This window comes from Nerophis lumbriciformis, linkage group LG27, assembly GCF_033978685.3.
Source record: "Nerophis lumbriciformis linkage group LG27, RoL_Nlum_v2.1, whole genome shotgun sequence".
Classification (NCBI taxonomy): Eukaryota; Metazoa; Chordata; class Actinopteri; order Syngnathiformes; family Syngnathidae; genus Nerophis; species Nerophis lumbriciformis.
Genome location: NC_084574.2, coordinates 38981255 through 38998866, shown reverse-complemented (window position 1 = coordinate 38998866; position 17612 = coordinate 38981255). Strand labels below are relative to the sequence as shown.

General features: G+C 40.4%; 2 protein-coding genes across 2 annotated transcripts in view; one reads left to right on the top strand and one right to left on the bottom strand.

Moving 5' to 3' along the window:
- Positions 1-17612, bottom strand: part of LOC133624395 (uncharacterized) — a 111245-nt gene that overhangs the window by 50481 nt on the left and 43152 nt on the right. The window lies entirely within an intron of this gene.
- On the top strand, positions 3057-11286 carry LOC140679967 (uncharacterized). The gene is made up of 3 exons (XM_072916454.1): positions 3057-3440; positions 4459-4689; positions 10394-11286. The coding sequence occupies exons 1-3, from the start codon at positions 3338-3340 to the stop codon at positions 10873-10875; spliced, it is 816 nt and encodes a 271-aa protein (XP_072772555.1). The 5' UTR covers positions 3057-3337; the 3' UTR covers positions 10876-11286.

Genomic DNA, 17612 nt, shown 5'->3' with positions numbered 1-17612 from the left:
ATGTAACCCTAGTGCGTCCTGAATATGGGGGCCCAAATAAGAAAAAGTGAATGGAGATGAAGGGAGGGGGATGTAAAAAGGGCAGGAAATAGTAATTGAGGTTACTGGCTTAAGAATAGGGAACATACAGTAAGGTCTCGAAATCTGACGGCCAAGTCACAGCTTATCAGAAAATGTAACCCTAGTGCGTCCTGATTCTGGGGGTCCAAATGAGAAAAAGTGAATGGAGATGAAGGGAGGGGGGGTGTAAAAAGGGCAGGAAATTGTAATTTAGGTGACTGGTTTAAGAATAGGGAACATACAGTAAGGTCTCGAAATCTAACGGCCAAGTCACAGCTTATCGGAAAATGTAACCCTAGTGGGTCCTGATTCTGGGGGTCCAAATGAGAAAAAGTGAATGGAGATGAAGGGAGGGGGATGTAAAAAGGGCAGGAAATTGTAATTTAGGTGACTGGTTTAAGAATAGGGAACATACAGTAAGGTCTCGAAATCTGACGGCCAAGTCACAGTTTATCAGAAAATGTAACCCTAGTGCGTCCTGATTCTGGGGGTCCAAATAAGAAAAAGTGAATGGAGATGAATGGAGGGGGGGTGTAAAAAGGGCAGGAAATTGTAATTTAGGTGACTGGTTTGAGAATATGGAACATACAGCCATAACAAACAGAACAACCGCATGTGCATGTATAGCCTTATCTATATTGGAAAATGTATGTGTGTGAGAGAGAATCAACAGCTGATACAATGGACTCATACTATAATGAAAATAAGTCATTGATTTCCAGAATATGTGTCATTTATTAATGCTGAAATTCTGACAACTGACGTTTCATTCCATGATAGCTTTTAATCCGGAAAATGTATGTGTGTGAGAGAGAATCAACAGCTGATACAATGGACTCATACTATAATGAAAGTAAGTCATTGATTTCCAGAATATGTGTCATTTATTAATGCTGAAATTCTGACAACTGACGTTTCAGCATTAAGGATAGTTTACGCCATTTACGCAAGCGTTCGATCTTCTTCTCCTCCTCTTTGGGCTTGCCGTTTAACCATCAAACAAACGCCATGGGAACATCGCCCCCTGGAGTCACAAATTCTGATGGGTAACAGATTTCGGTACAACACCTGAAAACGCACCCCTGCCATAATATGCACCCCCTGACGCGGGAGCGCGCTTACGTCACTCGGTTGCATCACTCGTCTCGGAAAGTATATCTAACTCGGCTGTTGGCTGAAATCGCCTCTTTTAAATCGCCTCTTTCGGCATAAAAAAGTACATAAAGTGAAATAATCCAAGTTTTCTTTACTTGTGCTTTACTTGTGGATGAATTAAAAATTGTGAGCCTTTAATGATTTCGCCGTCATTCAAGTGGCTGAAATCGCCTCTTTCGGCATAATAAAGTACATAAAGTGAAATTATCCTTACGTGTGGATGGATTCCAAATTGTGAGCATTTAATGATTTCGCCGTCATTAGATCAGATAAGGCGAAAACAATAACCAATTAATATTGGAATATTTGCTGTCCCGAAAATGTAGTATTGTCTACCTTGACAGCTATACTGTAAAGAATATGTACACCAAAGTAAACCTCTATATGTACTTTTTTAGAGACATCAAGAAGAACGAATGTTTGCTGCTTCATTCGACGTGTTGTCGTGATCCAATACTCGTATTTTAAAAATATGACATTTTCTTTAACTTTAAGGAGCTCATGGGTGGATGGATGAATAAATAAATGAATGCATCTGATGTCTACCTTTGATTTGGTTTTAAGAAGTTTCAAATTGAACATTCACAAATAACGTTGCATTTCCCACCTGCCATAAAATGCACCCCCCATCTATCTCTGGCTAGGAAGGTCATAGAGACATGAAACTCACCCTGGTTACTCATCATAGCCCCCCAGGTATACACTGAAAACCATGTGAAAATCGGACTACCAGAACTGGAGTTATGGGGGGTGTGCATTTCCCACCTGCCATAAAATGCACCCCCCATCTATCTCTGGCTAGGAAGGTCCTAGAGACATGAAACTCACCCTGGTTACTCATAATAGCCCCCCAGGTATACACTGAAAACCATGTGAAAATCGGACTACCAGAACTGGAGTTATGGGGGGTGTGCATTTCCCACCTGCCATAAAATGCACCCCCCATCTATCTCTGGCTAGGAAGGTCCTAGAGACATGAAACTCACCCTGGTTACTCATAATAGCCTGCCATTGTGTAGGATTATCAGTCCACACATCTGCTGGAAGGCGGTAAGGGCAGTCGTTTAATCCAACTACAGAACATTTTAACTCGTATCTTAATTAACCTAGCCTCACTGGAAAGACTATTTACATAATCATACGCCATTTAGAACAGTTTAAAATGCCGTGAAACCTCGTTAAATGCCTTTGCTGTCAATGCTGTGTTCGCTGTGAGCTGGTTTGTTTTCAACGAATTCAATATGGCGACCGCGTTGCTAGGGGATTGGAGGGCGGAAGTGACGTAGGTCCGCCCTCGCCCATTGCTTTAATTGCAACTATTCCAAAATAAGGGAATATATTCGGTTATTATAATACAATTCCACTTAATATTTACAACTACAGTTGACAGTACAAACCTTTACAACAGGATTTAAAACATAAATACCAACTAGAGCAATATTTAGATTGATTTAAAAATAAAGGTCTGATCTTTTGCAGTCAGTCAACCTCGCCCACGCCTCCTACCACTCCGTCCTGCATGAAGCTGAGGAGCCACGACTCGTCTCGCTCTGATCACGCAACTTATGATTTAAAGGGGTCATATAAGCTACTGTTTATTTACCAAAATAAGTTTAATGTCTTTGTTTTGAAAATGTACAAGTTTATTTTTATTTTCAGAATGATGGATGGATGGATGGAAATAGTTGTACCGGGGGTGGAGAGGGAAAGAGCTGGTTACTTGTTTCTCTCGCGAGATCTGGAAAAGAGCTGGTTTGTACTTCTTTCTCTCGCGAGATCTGGAAAAAGAGCTGGTTAATTGTTTCTCTCGCGAGATCTGACAAGACTGCGCGGGAAGCAAACAGGGCGAGGATAAAGCAAGATGGCGTCTGACGGTGAAGACGTTATTGCAGTCGTCACAGTTCAGTGTTCTTAATCTGTGCGTCCATGTACACATATATGTCCTTTATTACACTCTATTAAATAGAGTCATAATAACTGTTTGTATATTAGTCTGAGCGCACTTCTCCAGCTAGCTTAGCTTGCTAGTTAGCTTAGCTTGTTAGCTGCTAACAAAGAGAGATGAAAACACATCGCTAAGCAGAGATCAAGTGTGAGTGTAAAGTGTTGTGATTGTGTGAAAATGTGCGAAAGAACCATAGCAGAGTACGAGGAGGAACTTTGTCCAACAAAAGAGGAGAAGGAGCGACAACATGAAAAACATCAAGTTGTGTTACACACAACAGGTTTGTTTACTTCTTACTCTCACATCTTTACTAACTTTAGATTTATTATTAACACTTTTCTTCAATAGATTGTCTATAGGAAGATGAATTGTCATGTGAGGATGTTCAGACACACAATATTTATGAGAGGTTGATGTTCCTCTCAGTTTGTAACAAAGTGTATCAACATGTTTACACAAAACTCACACAGTCACCGGGGGAATATTCCAGAGAGCAGGTTAAGTGCAAACTCCTGAGTATGTAAAGCTCCAGAGTTTGACCTCCAAAAATAAGAGAGGTAAGACAAAGTCAAAGTCAGTTACCATGGTAACTGACGCTGTAAACCTAGCCTGCCAGCTGGCAGGTTTGACAAGTTATTTATGTGTGTAAAAGCTATACTGACCTGTTATTTCCTTCATATTGGTGCAGCCATTAACCTACTACAACACCTGCTACATCCACCTACTCAGTGGCCTAGTGGTTAGAGTGTCCGCCCTGAGATCAGTAGCTTGTGTCATACCAAAGACTATAAAAATGGGACCCATTACCTCCCTGCTTGGCACTCAGCATCAAGAGTTGGAATTGGGGGTTAAATCACCGTAAAAATGATTCCCAGGCGTGGCCACCGCTGCTGCTCACTGCTCTCCACCATCCAGGGGGTGATCAAGGTTAATGGGTCAAATGCAGAGAACAATCTGGCCACACCTAGTGTGTGTGTGACAATCATTGGTACTTTAACTTTTTAATGTGGCAGTGATTGTGGAAAAAACAAAGCCTGATCTAAAGATGACATCTTGATCTCATACCATCTCAAACCAATTGGCCGTTCATTATTACCGGTAAGTGAAATGTCTTAAAGTCGCTTAAATTTGTCTTTAACCAAGCAACACTAAGTTTTATCCAGTTACTCGATTAATCGAAAACATTTCCAGTAGAACACTTGATTAATAACATTTTCAATAGCCACAGCCCTATATTTCATGTACGATTTAATATTTAGCATGTAGGAGTTAAAATGTGTTTTGTTTGTGTCCTGTAGACATCCATCAGCTGATTGGACACCAAGAAGAATGTCTCCCTCATCTGCAGGGGGACAGTTTCACTTCAGAGGATCCACAGCCCTCACACATGAAAGAGGAAGAGGAGGGAGAGTGTGTTGTAGGGCAGGAGGAGGATGATGTCAGCAAGTTTCCACTGACTGTTGTCTCTGTGAAGACTGAAGAGCATGAAGACAAAGCACCTGAGTCCTCACAGCTTCATCACAGTCCAAGTAAGCACAACATCCACATATCATCTAATACAATGTTTGTGACACATGTTCATCCGGGGGCCACATTTATGACTAAAGATGGAGATATACTTGCTTTTTAACACCACCATTTAAAAATGAATGCTCATCAATCATCAACAGTGTAATTGCTGGGGTGTAACCATGTGACCTAGAGGCCGTCCTCCTTACCTCACGTGGTCAAATGAAGGCAAACATTCAATATGGCTACTGTTTAATTACCTTTAGCAGCACATATGTCAGCATATTTCAAAGGTTTAGTGGTGAAGAATAGGGATGTATACCAAGTACCATTTTTTTAGTACTGGTTCCTAATTATGTCGTCCATGAGGACCGTGAAGATTCTGGACTAACGACACAACTATTGGTATTTTTAATTCCAGCTGACTGACGTAACTATGACACGTTGTCACATTGAGTTCAGCTGCCGCTGCTACACATTAACATCAGCTTTGAATAATGACAAATAAGGAAGCAACAACACGCAAAAGGTTGATGTGTGTGTTATTGACAAGAAGATGACATAACTGCATTTCACCTTGCACTGCACACATAGTTGATTTCTTTAAGACTTCAAATAAACAGCTGTTTTTTCTTTTGTTTGTATTTTTCTTAATTTAATCAGGTAAAAATCCTATTGAGATCAAAGATCTCTTTTCCAAGGGAGACCTGGCCAAGAGGGCAGCAGCAAGGTTACATTAAAAACAGTAAACAACACATAAAACATCAAATGTACAACATTAAAACTTGCTAACATAACACATGTGCATACAGACAAGGTAGACTGCAATCTTTTCACAGAAGCTTTAAGCTCATTCAATGTAACAAGGGTTTGAAGTTGAATATTGGATTGTAGGTTATTCCAAGCCTTCACTGCTGAAAACCTAAATGCTTTCTTGCCTAGTTCAGTTCTTCCTTTGGGGACGACAAATTGCAGAACATTAATTGAACGAAGATTGTGACGTCCTTGTTTCTTTGTAAACAGACAAGACAGATAAGATGGGGTGATACCCAGAATGGTTTTGTAGATGAACACATACCAATGATTGAGACGTCGAGCACATAAAGATGTCAAGTTAACCATTGAATATAACACACAATGGTGAGTAAGTTAACCATTGAGTATAACACACAATGGTGAGTAAGTTAACCATTGAGTATAACACACAATGGTGAGTAAGTTAACCATTGAGTATAACACACAATGGTGAGTAAGTTGGTGATGAATCTCAGTGCCCCGTGGTACACACTATCCAGCTTGTGGAGACAACCAGCAGTAGCATTCATGTACAACACATCTCCATAGTCAATAACAGGTAAAGAGGTTGTTTCCACCAATTTCTGTTTCACAGTAAAAGAAAAGCAAGACTTGTTTCTATAATAAAATCCCAGTAAAAGTTTCAGGTTTTTTTTACAACATACTGAATGTGCTCCTTAAAACTCAAGTGGTCATCAATTAAAAATCCTAAATATTTTAAAGCAGATACTAACACAATTTGTTGCCCATTTCTTGTTCAAATGTTCTCACACAGTGCTGATCTTACAGTTTTTGATGTGGTAAAGAACATACACTTTGTTTTCTCTGCATTTAAAAGCAGTTGAAGATGGCAAAGTTGTTCTTGTACTCTGTCAAATGCTTGTTGTAGACATTTAAAGGCCTCAGCAGGAGTGGGTGCTGTGCAGTATATGACAGTATCATCAGCGTAGGAATGGAAAGTTGAGTTCGGAATATTCTGTCCAAGATTATTAATTAATAATGGGCCCAACACAGAACCTTGAGGGACACCCTTTTTCACTTGCAGTACGTCCGAGAAGGAACCTTCTATCTGAACAGCCTGAGTTCTGCTTGTGAGGTAATTTGCAAACCATCCAACTGCTTGCTGAGAAAAACCAATAGTTGAAAGACGTTTGATTAAAATGACATGATCAACAGTATCAAATGCCTTTGAAAAATTCAATAAAGAGAGACAGACAGCACTGCTTCTTGTCAAGAGCTTCAGTTACATCATTTATAAACTTCATGGCAGCAGTAACAGTACTGTGATTTCTGCCAAAACTTGACTGAAATGGTGTCCAAAAAGTATTTTTTTCTGTTCACTGATAAGGGATTCAAGCACTTTTGCCACAACAGAGAGTTTAGAGATCGGTCTGTAATTATTTAGATTACTAGGGTCACCTCCTTTAGGGGGATTACAAGGGCAGATTTCCAATTCAAGGGGATTTCATTTGAAATTCGAGTAAAGTTAAAAATGTGAGTCAGTGGTCCAGCTATAATTTCAGCTGCCAACTTTAGGAAGAGCGGCTCCAACTTATTTGAGCCAGCTGGTTTTCTATGTTTAAGTTGTTTTAGAGCCCTCATGACCACTGTTGTGGTAAAGGGTGTAAAGTTAAAAACTTGGGTATTTTCAACGGTTCTTTCCGGAGTTAGCGGATCTTCAGTAAAGTTGTCAGAATTATAGAGAAAACCAGAGGAAATAAATGATTATTATAATGACTACCCATTTCTCTTCTGTCGCTTACTCTGACACCATCAACAAGTATACTCGGTGGGAGATTGACTGAATTACAGCAGGCGGACAAAGATATGATGATTTTCCAAAACTTCTTTGGGTGTTTGAGGTTTTCAGTTGTTGTGGAGAAATGCAATTCTGATTTGACTTTCTGAAGGAGAGAGGTAAATTGATTTTTTAATTGTCTAAAATTCAACCAATCTGCTTCTAACCCTGACTTGCGTGCTCTGGCCCAAGCAGCATTACGCTCATGCAATACATCTGACAGGTCCGATGTAAACCACTGATTGTCACGTCCTTTAACTCTACATTTTCTAAAAGGGGCATGTTTGTTCACTATACTCAAGAAGTTTTCGTGAAAATATTTCCAAGCCAGTTCAACATTATCAAAAAGAGCAATTCTATCCCAATTAAAAAGATGCAAGTCATGTAAAAAAGCTTGCGTCTCAAATAATTTCATATTCCGTTTTTCAAGAAGACGAGGCTTGCTTTTAGGAATCCTTGTGTCTCGCACTACTGCAATCACACAATGATCACTCACATCATTAGGGAAAACACCAGATGCAACACATTTAAAGGGCATATTTGTTAGAATTAAGTCAATGAGTGTAGCTTTTTGAGGGCATTTAGGATTAGGTCTTGTAGCTGAGTTAATTAATAGTGTTAAATTTAGAGATTCACACTGCTTTTAAGGAGTCAGACACAGATGTGAGCCAGTCCAAGTTCAAATCACTATTTCATTGTATTTCAGTTGAGACAGAAGCATTACAAGAGTAGATAGGGAATTACTAGGGGCAGATGGAAGCCTATAACACCCCACTACCATAATGTGGTGATTTCTAGCTAATTCAATTTCAAGTGCTAACAGTTCAAGTTCTTTACTTACTGATTCAGATAGCACTAATTTAACATCAAACCTCTGCTTAATACTGTATATATGGCCACTCCACCACCTTTTCTTTGTCGGTCAGTACGATAGACATTATAGCCATGAATGTAAATATCTTTATCAAGCACAGATTGTTTAAGCCAAGTTTCAGATAAGACTACAATATCAGCATTTGTTGAGTTTATCCAGATCTTTATCATATCCAGTTTAGGGAGTAAACTCTGAACATTGATATGAATAATCCCAAGACCAGATCTAGTTTTAAAATCTGCAGGTGTAAAACATTGTGTAGGTGTATCAGGGCCTGGATTAGTCTCAACATTTCCTGAGAGCAATAACAATATTATAACTAAACATTTGCGCTTAAAGTTATCATATTTTGAGTCGGTCTTTAATCTGTCAAGGTAAGTGCTCACAATAGGGGAGGATGCAGTAATGTTGACGTGATCCCTCAAAACAAGGAAACAATAAGAATGAATGGACTCTACCATAGTATGCAGCCATTTGGTTTTGTCCAAAGTCCCAGAAATCTTCAACTGAGATATTATTTTGTAGCTGCCACTATGATCAAATGTCAAATTATCAAATAGGTCAAACTGTGCATCTTGAAGTAGCATAGCTCATGAGTGGGGGTGACCAGACCCATTTGGGACACCAGTAAAACCACACCAAAGTATAAAACACAATATAATAATTTGTGACATAGTAAGAGGAGAAGTTCCACTTGTTTTACCACTTTTGAAGATGTTAGCAGACAGGGCTAAAGACTAGCAACCAAGGCCGATGAGTGGAAGCCCGTAGACGAAGCCAATGGCTGGAGGCAAACAGCAGGTCGATGGAAGGCTAGTAGGCAGGTCGATGGTGGAAGGCTAGTAGGCAGGTCAACGGTGGAAGGCTAGCAGGCAGGTCGACGGTGGAAGGCTAGCAGGCAGGTCGATGGTGGAAGGCTAGCAGGCAGGCCGATGGTGGAAGGCTGGTAGACAGGTCAACGGTGGAAGGCTAGCAGGCAGGTCGATGGTGGAAGGCTAGCAAGCAGGCCGATGGTGGAAGGCTGGTAGGCAGGTTGATGGTGGAAGGCTAGTGGCGTGGTTGGTAGAGTGGCCGTGCCTGAGGGTTCCTGGTTCAATCCCCACCTTCTACCAACCTAGTCACGTCTGTTGTGTCCTTGAGCAGGACACTTCACCCTTGCTCCTGATGGGTCGTGGTAAGCGCCTTGCATAGCAGATCCCGCCATTCGTGTGTGAATGAGTGAATGAGACAGGATGAGTTTGCTAAGTACAAAAATGAGTCGAAATGTTTGAATGAAAGAAACTGCTTTTCTAAATGTGTCCTCTAGATGTCGCAATAGCAATTCTTTGTATCTTTGTAGATGATGCTACATATTTAAAACACAACTAAAACACATGATGTTAGCGCACCAGTCGCAGAATGAGCAAACTACATCAATAACATCCTGTAATTTGATTTTGATATTATTTATTTATTTTGATAGATTGAAAATGAACACCAATGAGTTGACTGATGAACATTATCACATAATTGATTCTGAAAGTGTAAAAAAGGACAACTAAAGATAGAATACTATTGTATGTAAAAAAAAAAACAACATGATTTGTACATTTTCAGAATGTGTTTGTTCTATTTTTAAACAAAGGAAACAATCTGCAGTTGTCTTTATTTTTACGTTATCTTGCCGTGATTTTACCAGTCCGGCCAACTTGGAGTAGATCTTTCTCCATGTGGCCCCCCATCTAAAATTAGTTTAAACACCCCTGGCTGAGTTCTTCCTGCAAAAAGCAGATACGAGAAAAAAATCTAATTATGAAACGGAATAGATCCCTTAAGATTTGTTGAGTAATATCAAGGATTATCCATCGGTGGCGTTCCCAGACGTGGAACTATCTTGAGTTCCAGACGTCATTTTACACCACAAATTATGGTTAAGTTTAGAGATAAAGTTTAGGTGTCATAGACCGTATACAGAATAAAATATTTACACACTTTATATCAGTGAGTGTAAAGTTAAGAATGCCTCAATCAATGCTGCCTTGTACTTATAAAAAAAACTTGCTCCTCATCAAATTTCCAAGTCTGTTTTTGTACTCACTTTTGAATTAATTTTAGTGGCTGGGACAAAAGGAAGTATTTCCCGTGTTTTTATTGGTTGTTTTGCTACACACTTTTAACACAACACACGAAAGAACACAAATAATGTCATTGTGTTAACAGTGTCAGTCCAAAACTATTTATATTCTCTCTTTATCTTATTTACCTATTTACCCAACAGACGCTCAACAGCCCCTTCACATTAAAGAGGAAGAGGATGATCCACAGCCAACCTACATTAAAGAAGAAGAGGAGGATCCACAGCCCACCCACATTAAAGAGGAAGAGGAGGATCCACACATTAAAGAGGAAGAGGAGGATCCACAGCCCACCCACATTAAAGAGGAAGAGGAGGCTCCACATCCCACCCACATTAAAGAGGAAGAGGGGGATACACACATTAAAGAGGAAGAGGAGGATCCACACATGAAAGAGGAAGAGGAGGATCCACACATGAAAAAAGAAGAGGAGGGAGAGTGTGTTGTAGGGCAGGAGGAGGATGATGTCAGCAAGTTTCCACTGACTGTTGTCTCTGTGAAGACTGAAGAGCATGAAGACAAAGCACCTGAGTCCTCACAGCTTCATCACAGTCCAAGTAAGCACATATCATTTTATTCTCAGGGCATTCAATCCATCACAACTGGACTGTTCACTTTGTCTTAGAAGACTCATCCAAGTAGGCTTCATCACTTCATGCTCATACACTTCAAGTCTTAAATCTAATCATTGAAATTTAGAGGGGAACTGCACTTTTTGGGGGGAATTTTTCTATCGTTCACAATCATTATAAAAGACATGATGGTGGATATATAAAAAAAAATCACATTCTAACTAGGGCTGGGCGATATGGCCTTTTATTAATATGTGAATATGTTTAGTCCATGTCACGATACACCATATATATGTGGATATGTTTAGGCCATGTCACGATACACCATATATATGTGGATATGTTTAGGCCATGTCACCATACACCATATATATGTGGATATGTTTATTCCACGTCACGATACACCATATATATGTGGATATGTTTAGGCCATGTCACGATACACCATATATATGTGGATATGTTTAGTCCATGTCACGATACACCATATATATGTGGATATGTTTAGGCCATGTCACGATACACCATATATATGTGGATATGTTTAGGCCATGTCACCATACACCATATATATGTGGATATGTTTATTCCACGTCACGATACACCATATATATGTGGATATGTTTAGGCCATGTCACGATACACCATATATATGTGGATATGTTTAGTCCATGTCACCATACACCATATATATGTGGATATGTTTAGTCCATGTCACGATACACCATATATATGTGGATATGTTTAGTCCATGTCACGATACACCATATATATGTGGATATGTTTAGTCCATGTCACGATACACCATATATATGTGGATATGTTTAGGCCATGTCACGATACACCATATATATGTGGATATTTTGCCTTAGCCTTGAATGAACACTTGATGCATATACCGTATTTTCCGCACTATAAGGCGCACCTAAAAACCACAATTTTTCTCAAAAGATGACAGTGCGCCTTATAACCCGGTGCGCTTTATTACGATTAATTTTCATAAAGTTTCGATCTCGCAACTTCGGTAAACAGCCGCCATCTTTTTTCCCGGTAGAACAGGAAGTGCTTCTTCTTCTACGCAAGCAACCGCCAAGGTAAGCACCCGCCCCCATAGAACAGGAAGCGCTACCGCCCGCCCCCGGAAGAAAAAGAAGCGCGCGGATATTTCGTTTCATTTCCTTTGTTTGTCTACATCTGTAAAGACCAGACTACAAAATGGCTCCTACTAAACGACACGCTTATAACGCAGAATTTAAACTTAAGGCAATAAGTCATGCCGAAGAACACGGAAATAGAGCAGCAGCAAGAGAATATAACATAAATGAATCAATGGTGCGTAGGTGGAGGAAGCAAGAAGATGACCTGCGCCAGGTAAAGAAGACAAAACAGAGCTTCTGAGGGAACAAAGCACGATGGCAACAGTTGGAGGACGAACTCGAACAGTGGGTTGTTGAGCAGAGAGCAGCAAGCAGAAGTGTCAGCACCATCACTATTCGAATGAAGGCAACAACGCTAGCAAGCGAACTTCACCTGGATGATTTTAAAGGTGGTGCTTCTTGGTGTTTTCGGTTTATGAAAAGACGCAATCTCTCCATCCGCACACGGACCACTGTTTCACAGCAACTGCCTAACGACTTTAAAGAAAAGCTGGCTACTTTCCGTGCATATTGTAAAAAGAAGATAGCGGAAAAAAAGATCCGGCCAGAGAACATTATCAACATGGACGAGGTTCCACTGACTTTTGATATTCCTGTGAACCGCACTGTTGATACAACGGGAGCACGTACGGTGAATATTCGCACCACTGGGAATGAAAAGTCGTCCTTCACTGTGGTTCTAGCTTGCCATGCTAATGGCCAGAAACTTCCTCCCATGGTCATATTCAAAAGGAAGACCTTGCCAAAAGAGACCTTTCCAGCCGGCGTCATCATAAAAGCTAACTCGAAGGGATGGATGGATGAAGAAAAGATGAGCGAGTGGTTAAGGGAAGTTTACGCGAAGCGGCCGGGTGGCTTTTTTCACGCTGCTCCGTCCATGTTGATATATGACTCTATGCGCGCCCACATCACAGATGGTGTCAAAAAACAAGTGAAGCACACAAATACAACACTCGCCGTCATTCCGGGTGGATTAACCAAAGAACTCCAACCGCTGGATATTGGTGTCAACAGGGCATTCAAATCACGACTGCGAACTGCGTGGGAAAAATGGATGACCGAAGGCGAACACACCTTCACTAAGACGGGCAGACAACGCCGGACAACATACGCCAACATCTGCCAGTGGATTGTAAATGCCTGGGCAGATATTTCTGTCACAACTGTGGTCCGAGCTTTCCGGAAGGCAGGATTCACAGAACTGCTGCACAACAACAGCGACACTGAATCCGATGATTTCGAAGAGACGGAGCCCGCCATTTTGGAAGCCACGCTAGCGCAACTTTTCAATTCGGACACCGAAGACGAAGAATTCGAAGGATTTACCGGTACGAATGAAGAATAACTTCAGAAAGTGAGCGCTATGTTTATTTTGTGTGTTGTGTGTTGTGACATTAACGTTCGAGCAACATTACCGGTATGTTGCTATTGCTCTACACCATTTTGAATTTTACTATGTTTGTGATTGCACATTTGTACATTTTGGGACAGAGTTGTTAGAACGCTGGTTTTCAATATATTATTAAAGTTTGACTGAACTATCTGACTGTTTTTTTGACATTCACTTTAGCGCAGCGTAGGCGCGGCTTATAGTCCGGGGCGGCTTATTGGTGGACAAAATTATGAAATATGTAATTCATAGAAGGTGCGGCTAATAATCCGGTGCGCCTTATAGTGCGGAAAATACGGTAATCACAGCAGTATGGTGATTCTATGTGTCTACATTAAAACATTCTTCTTCATACTGCATTAATATATGCTACTTTTAAACTTTCATGCAGAGAGGGAAATCACAACTAAGTCAATTTAGCAAAAGTGTATTTATTAAAGAGTTATTAAGCAGTGGCACAAACATTCATGTCATTTCAAAACAGAAAGTGCAAGATTGTCAGAGACATTTTAAAACAAGCTATTAGTGCACTTTTGTGCATGATGTCACTAAGATGACATATCAAAACAACACTAAATTAAAGTGCACTTTTTGTACAGAAGGCCACTATCCATCCATCCATCCATTTTCTACCGCTTATTCCCTTTGGGGTCGCGGGGGGCGCTGGAGCCTATCTCAGCTACAATCGAGCGGAAGGCGGGGTACACCCTGGACAAGTCGCCACCTCATCGCAGGGCCAACACACTACAATAGTTTAAAACAAATAAAGTGCACTTTTGTGCATGATGTCACACAAGATATTTCAATAAGTGTCAAATAAAAATGAGCTGCATAATAGGAAATGAAATAGTGTATGTCCTTCACTATGTGGTAGGTTCCTGCGGACGTTATCTCCTTCTGTTGTTGACTATTTGTTTCATACGGTGTTGATCTGGAAATGGTTGCTTGGATAGTTTGTGGGTGTGGCACCGGCCGAGATGTTGACATGCGGAGTTTCAAGCACTCCTCATTCTCTAGCGGTTGACATTTCAAATGATGCTACATTAGCAGTGCTGCTACTTTTTGTAGCAACGCTTTTGCCGCATACTTGACATACAGTATTAAAGTTAAAGTTAAAGTACCAATGATTGTCACACACACACTAGGTGTGGAGAAATTTATTCACAATTATTACGGTTGTCTGTTCAACATCTTTCCGCTTGAAGCCAAACCACCGCCAGACGATGGACCCCCTGCTGTTTTTCTTGGGAATTAATTCTTCCTTCATTTGTTACCAGATTGGCACCTTCTTTCTCTTGTATTACCACTAGCACCACAGCTAACGTTACCATGCCGCTACCTGTCTGCTCCATGAGAGCGTATGACGTTGCACACGTGACAGTATGTGACGTATGTAAGAAGGTGCGCTTGTTTTATGTCTCTGTGAGAAGGAGAGACAAGAAAGAGTGAGAAGAGCCTGTAATGTAATGCCTGCAGCTAAAAGCAACTGTGTGAGAACGAATACTCCAATATCACCATATAGTCATTTTCTATATCGCACAGAGACAAACCCACAATATATCCAGTATATTCCATACATCACCCAGCCCTAATTCTAACTCATAAATGTAAATAAAAGTCCACTTGCAATGGAGCCAATGGGAGGTCCTCTATAACCAACCAAAATACACCAACAATACTCCATTTGCATTTTGTGACTTGAATGTCCACCAAGTGTTAGTTGAGTTGAGTTGAGTTGACTTTGAGTTTATTTGGAACATGCAAGCACACAACATGATACATCACACATGCATGCATACAACATGATACATCACACATGCATGCATACAACACGACACATCACACATGCATGCATGCATACAACATGATACATCACACATGCATGCATACATGATACATCACACATGAATGCATACAACATGATACATCACACATGCTTGCATACAACATGATGCATCACACATGCATGTATACAACATGATGCATCACACATGCATGCATACAACATGATGCATCACACATGCATGCATACAACATGATACATCACAAATGAATGCATACAACATGATACATCACACATGCATGCATACAACATGATACATCACACATACATGCATACAGCATGATACATCACACATGCATGCATACAACATGATACATCACACATGCATGCATACAACATGATACATCACACATGCATGCATACAACATGATACATCACACATGCATGCATACAACATGATACATCACACATGCATGCATACAACATGATACATCACACATGCATGCATACAACATGATACATCACACATGCAAGCATACAACATGATACATCACACATGCATGCATACAACATGATACATCACACATGCATGCATACAACATGATACATCACACATGCATGCATACAACATGATACATCACACATGCATGCATACAACATGATACATCACACATGCATGCATACAACATGATACATCACACATGCATGCATACAACATGATACATCACAATTTCCAGTTTGTCTTTTCAACATGTTGGAAAAGGAGTAGGAAGAAGCAGAGCTTATTTAATCCTACCCCTTTTCTTTTACGTAACAGTTGATAAAACTTGTGTTCACTTCCTGTTCTCAATGTATTCACAATATACTCCATAAGTAATGACAATAAAAATAAATAAATAATAATGAGTGAAGTAAGTTATATTTCATATGATGAGATGAGTAAGATGATGTAGAAAATGAATGATGGATGAAATAAATTGAGAATGTTTATCTTCTTCTTTGTACTTTGTAAACACTTTAAGTGTGAAGAGTTTCTTGAAGTGGATCATATTAGTACATTGTTTGATTGCTTTGCTTCATCCATTCCATCATTTAATTCCACATACTGATATACTGAAGGTCTTAAAGGCCTACTAAAAACCCACTACTACCGAGCACGCAGTCTGATAGTTTATATATCAATGATGAAATCTTAACATTGCAACACATGCCAATGCGGCCGGGTTAACTTATAAAGTGCAATTTTAAATTTCCTGCGAAACTTCCGGTTGAAAACGTCTATGTATGATGACGTATGCGCGTGACGTCAATGGTTGAAACGGAAGTATTCGGTCACCATTGTATCCAATACAAACAGCTCTGTTTACATCACACAATTCCACAGTATTCTAGACATCTGTGTTGGTGAATCTTTTGCAATTTGTTCAATTAACAATGGAGACTGCAAAGAAGAAAGCTGTAGGTGGGATCGGTGTTTTAGCGTCTTGCTACAGCAACACAACCAGGAGGACTTTGACTTGGATAGCAGACGCGCTATCCGACGCTAGCCGCCGACCGCATCGATGATCGGGTGAAGTCCTTCGCCGCTCCGTCGATCGCTGGAACGCAGGTGAGCACGGGTGTTGATGAGCAGATGAGAGCTGGTGTAGGTGGAGAGCTAATGTTTTTATCATAGCTCTGTCGAGGTCCCGTAGCTATTTTAGCTTCAACGGTGTCGTTAGCAACAGCATTGCTCGGCTTCGTCAGGCGGCACAGCATTAACCGTGTGGTTACAGGTCCATGGTTTAATAGTATTGTTGATTTTCTGTCTATCCTTCCAGTCAGAGGCTTATTTCTTTTTTTTCTATCTGCATTTAAGCATGATGCTATCACGTTAGCTCCGAAGCTAAAGTGCTTCACCGATGTATTGTCGTGGAGATAAAAGTCACTGTGAATGTCCATTTCGCGTTCTCGACTCTCATTTTCAAAAGGATATAGTATCCGAGGTGGTTTAAAATACAAATCCGTGATCCACAATAGAAAAAGGAGAAAGTGTGGAATCCAATGAGCCCTTGTACCTAAGTTACGGTCAGAGCGAAAAAGGATAAGTCCTGCACTGCACTCTAATCCTTCACTCTCACGTTCCTCATCCACGAATCTTTCATCCTGGCTCAAATTAATGGGCTAATCGTCGCTTTCTCGGTCCCAATCGCTCTCGCTGCTGGTGTAAACAATGTGCAAATGTGAGGAGACTTTCAACCTGTGACGTCACGCTACTTCCGGTACAGGCAAGGCTTTTTTATCAGCGACCAAAAGTTGCGAACTTTATCGTCGATGTTCTCTACTAAATCCTTTCAGCAAAAATATGGCAATATTGCGAAATGATCAAGTATGACACATAGAATGGATCTGCTATCCCCGTTTAAATTAAAAAAAATCATTTCAGTAGGCCTTTAAGTGTTGTACGTGCATACAAATGTT

What these genes read in the sequence shown, in the direction of transcription:
- LOC140679967 (XM_072916454.1), top strand. Translation starts at nt 3,338, where the DNA reads ATGTGCGAAAGAACCATAGCAGAGTACGAGGAGGAACTTTGTCCAACA. An exon ending in AGTTGTGTTACACACAACAG is followed by an intron (nt 3,441 to 4,458) that starts GTTTGTTTACTT and finishes TGTGTCCTGTAG; the next exon opens with ACATCCATCAGCTGATTGGA. An exon ending in ACAGCTTCATCACAGTCCAA is followed by an intron (nt 4,690 to 10,393) that starts GTAAGCACAACA and finishes TTTACCCAACAG; the next exon opens with ACGCTCAACAGCCCCTTCAC.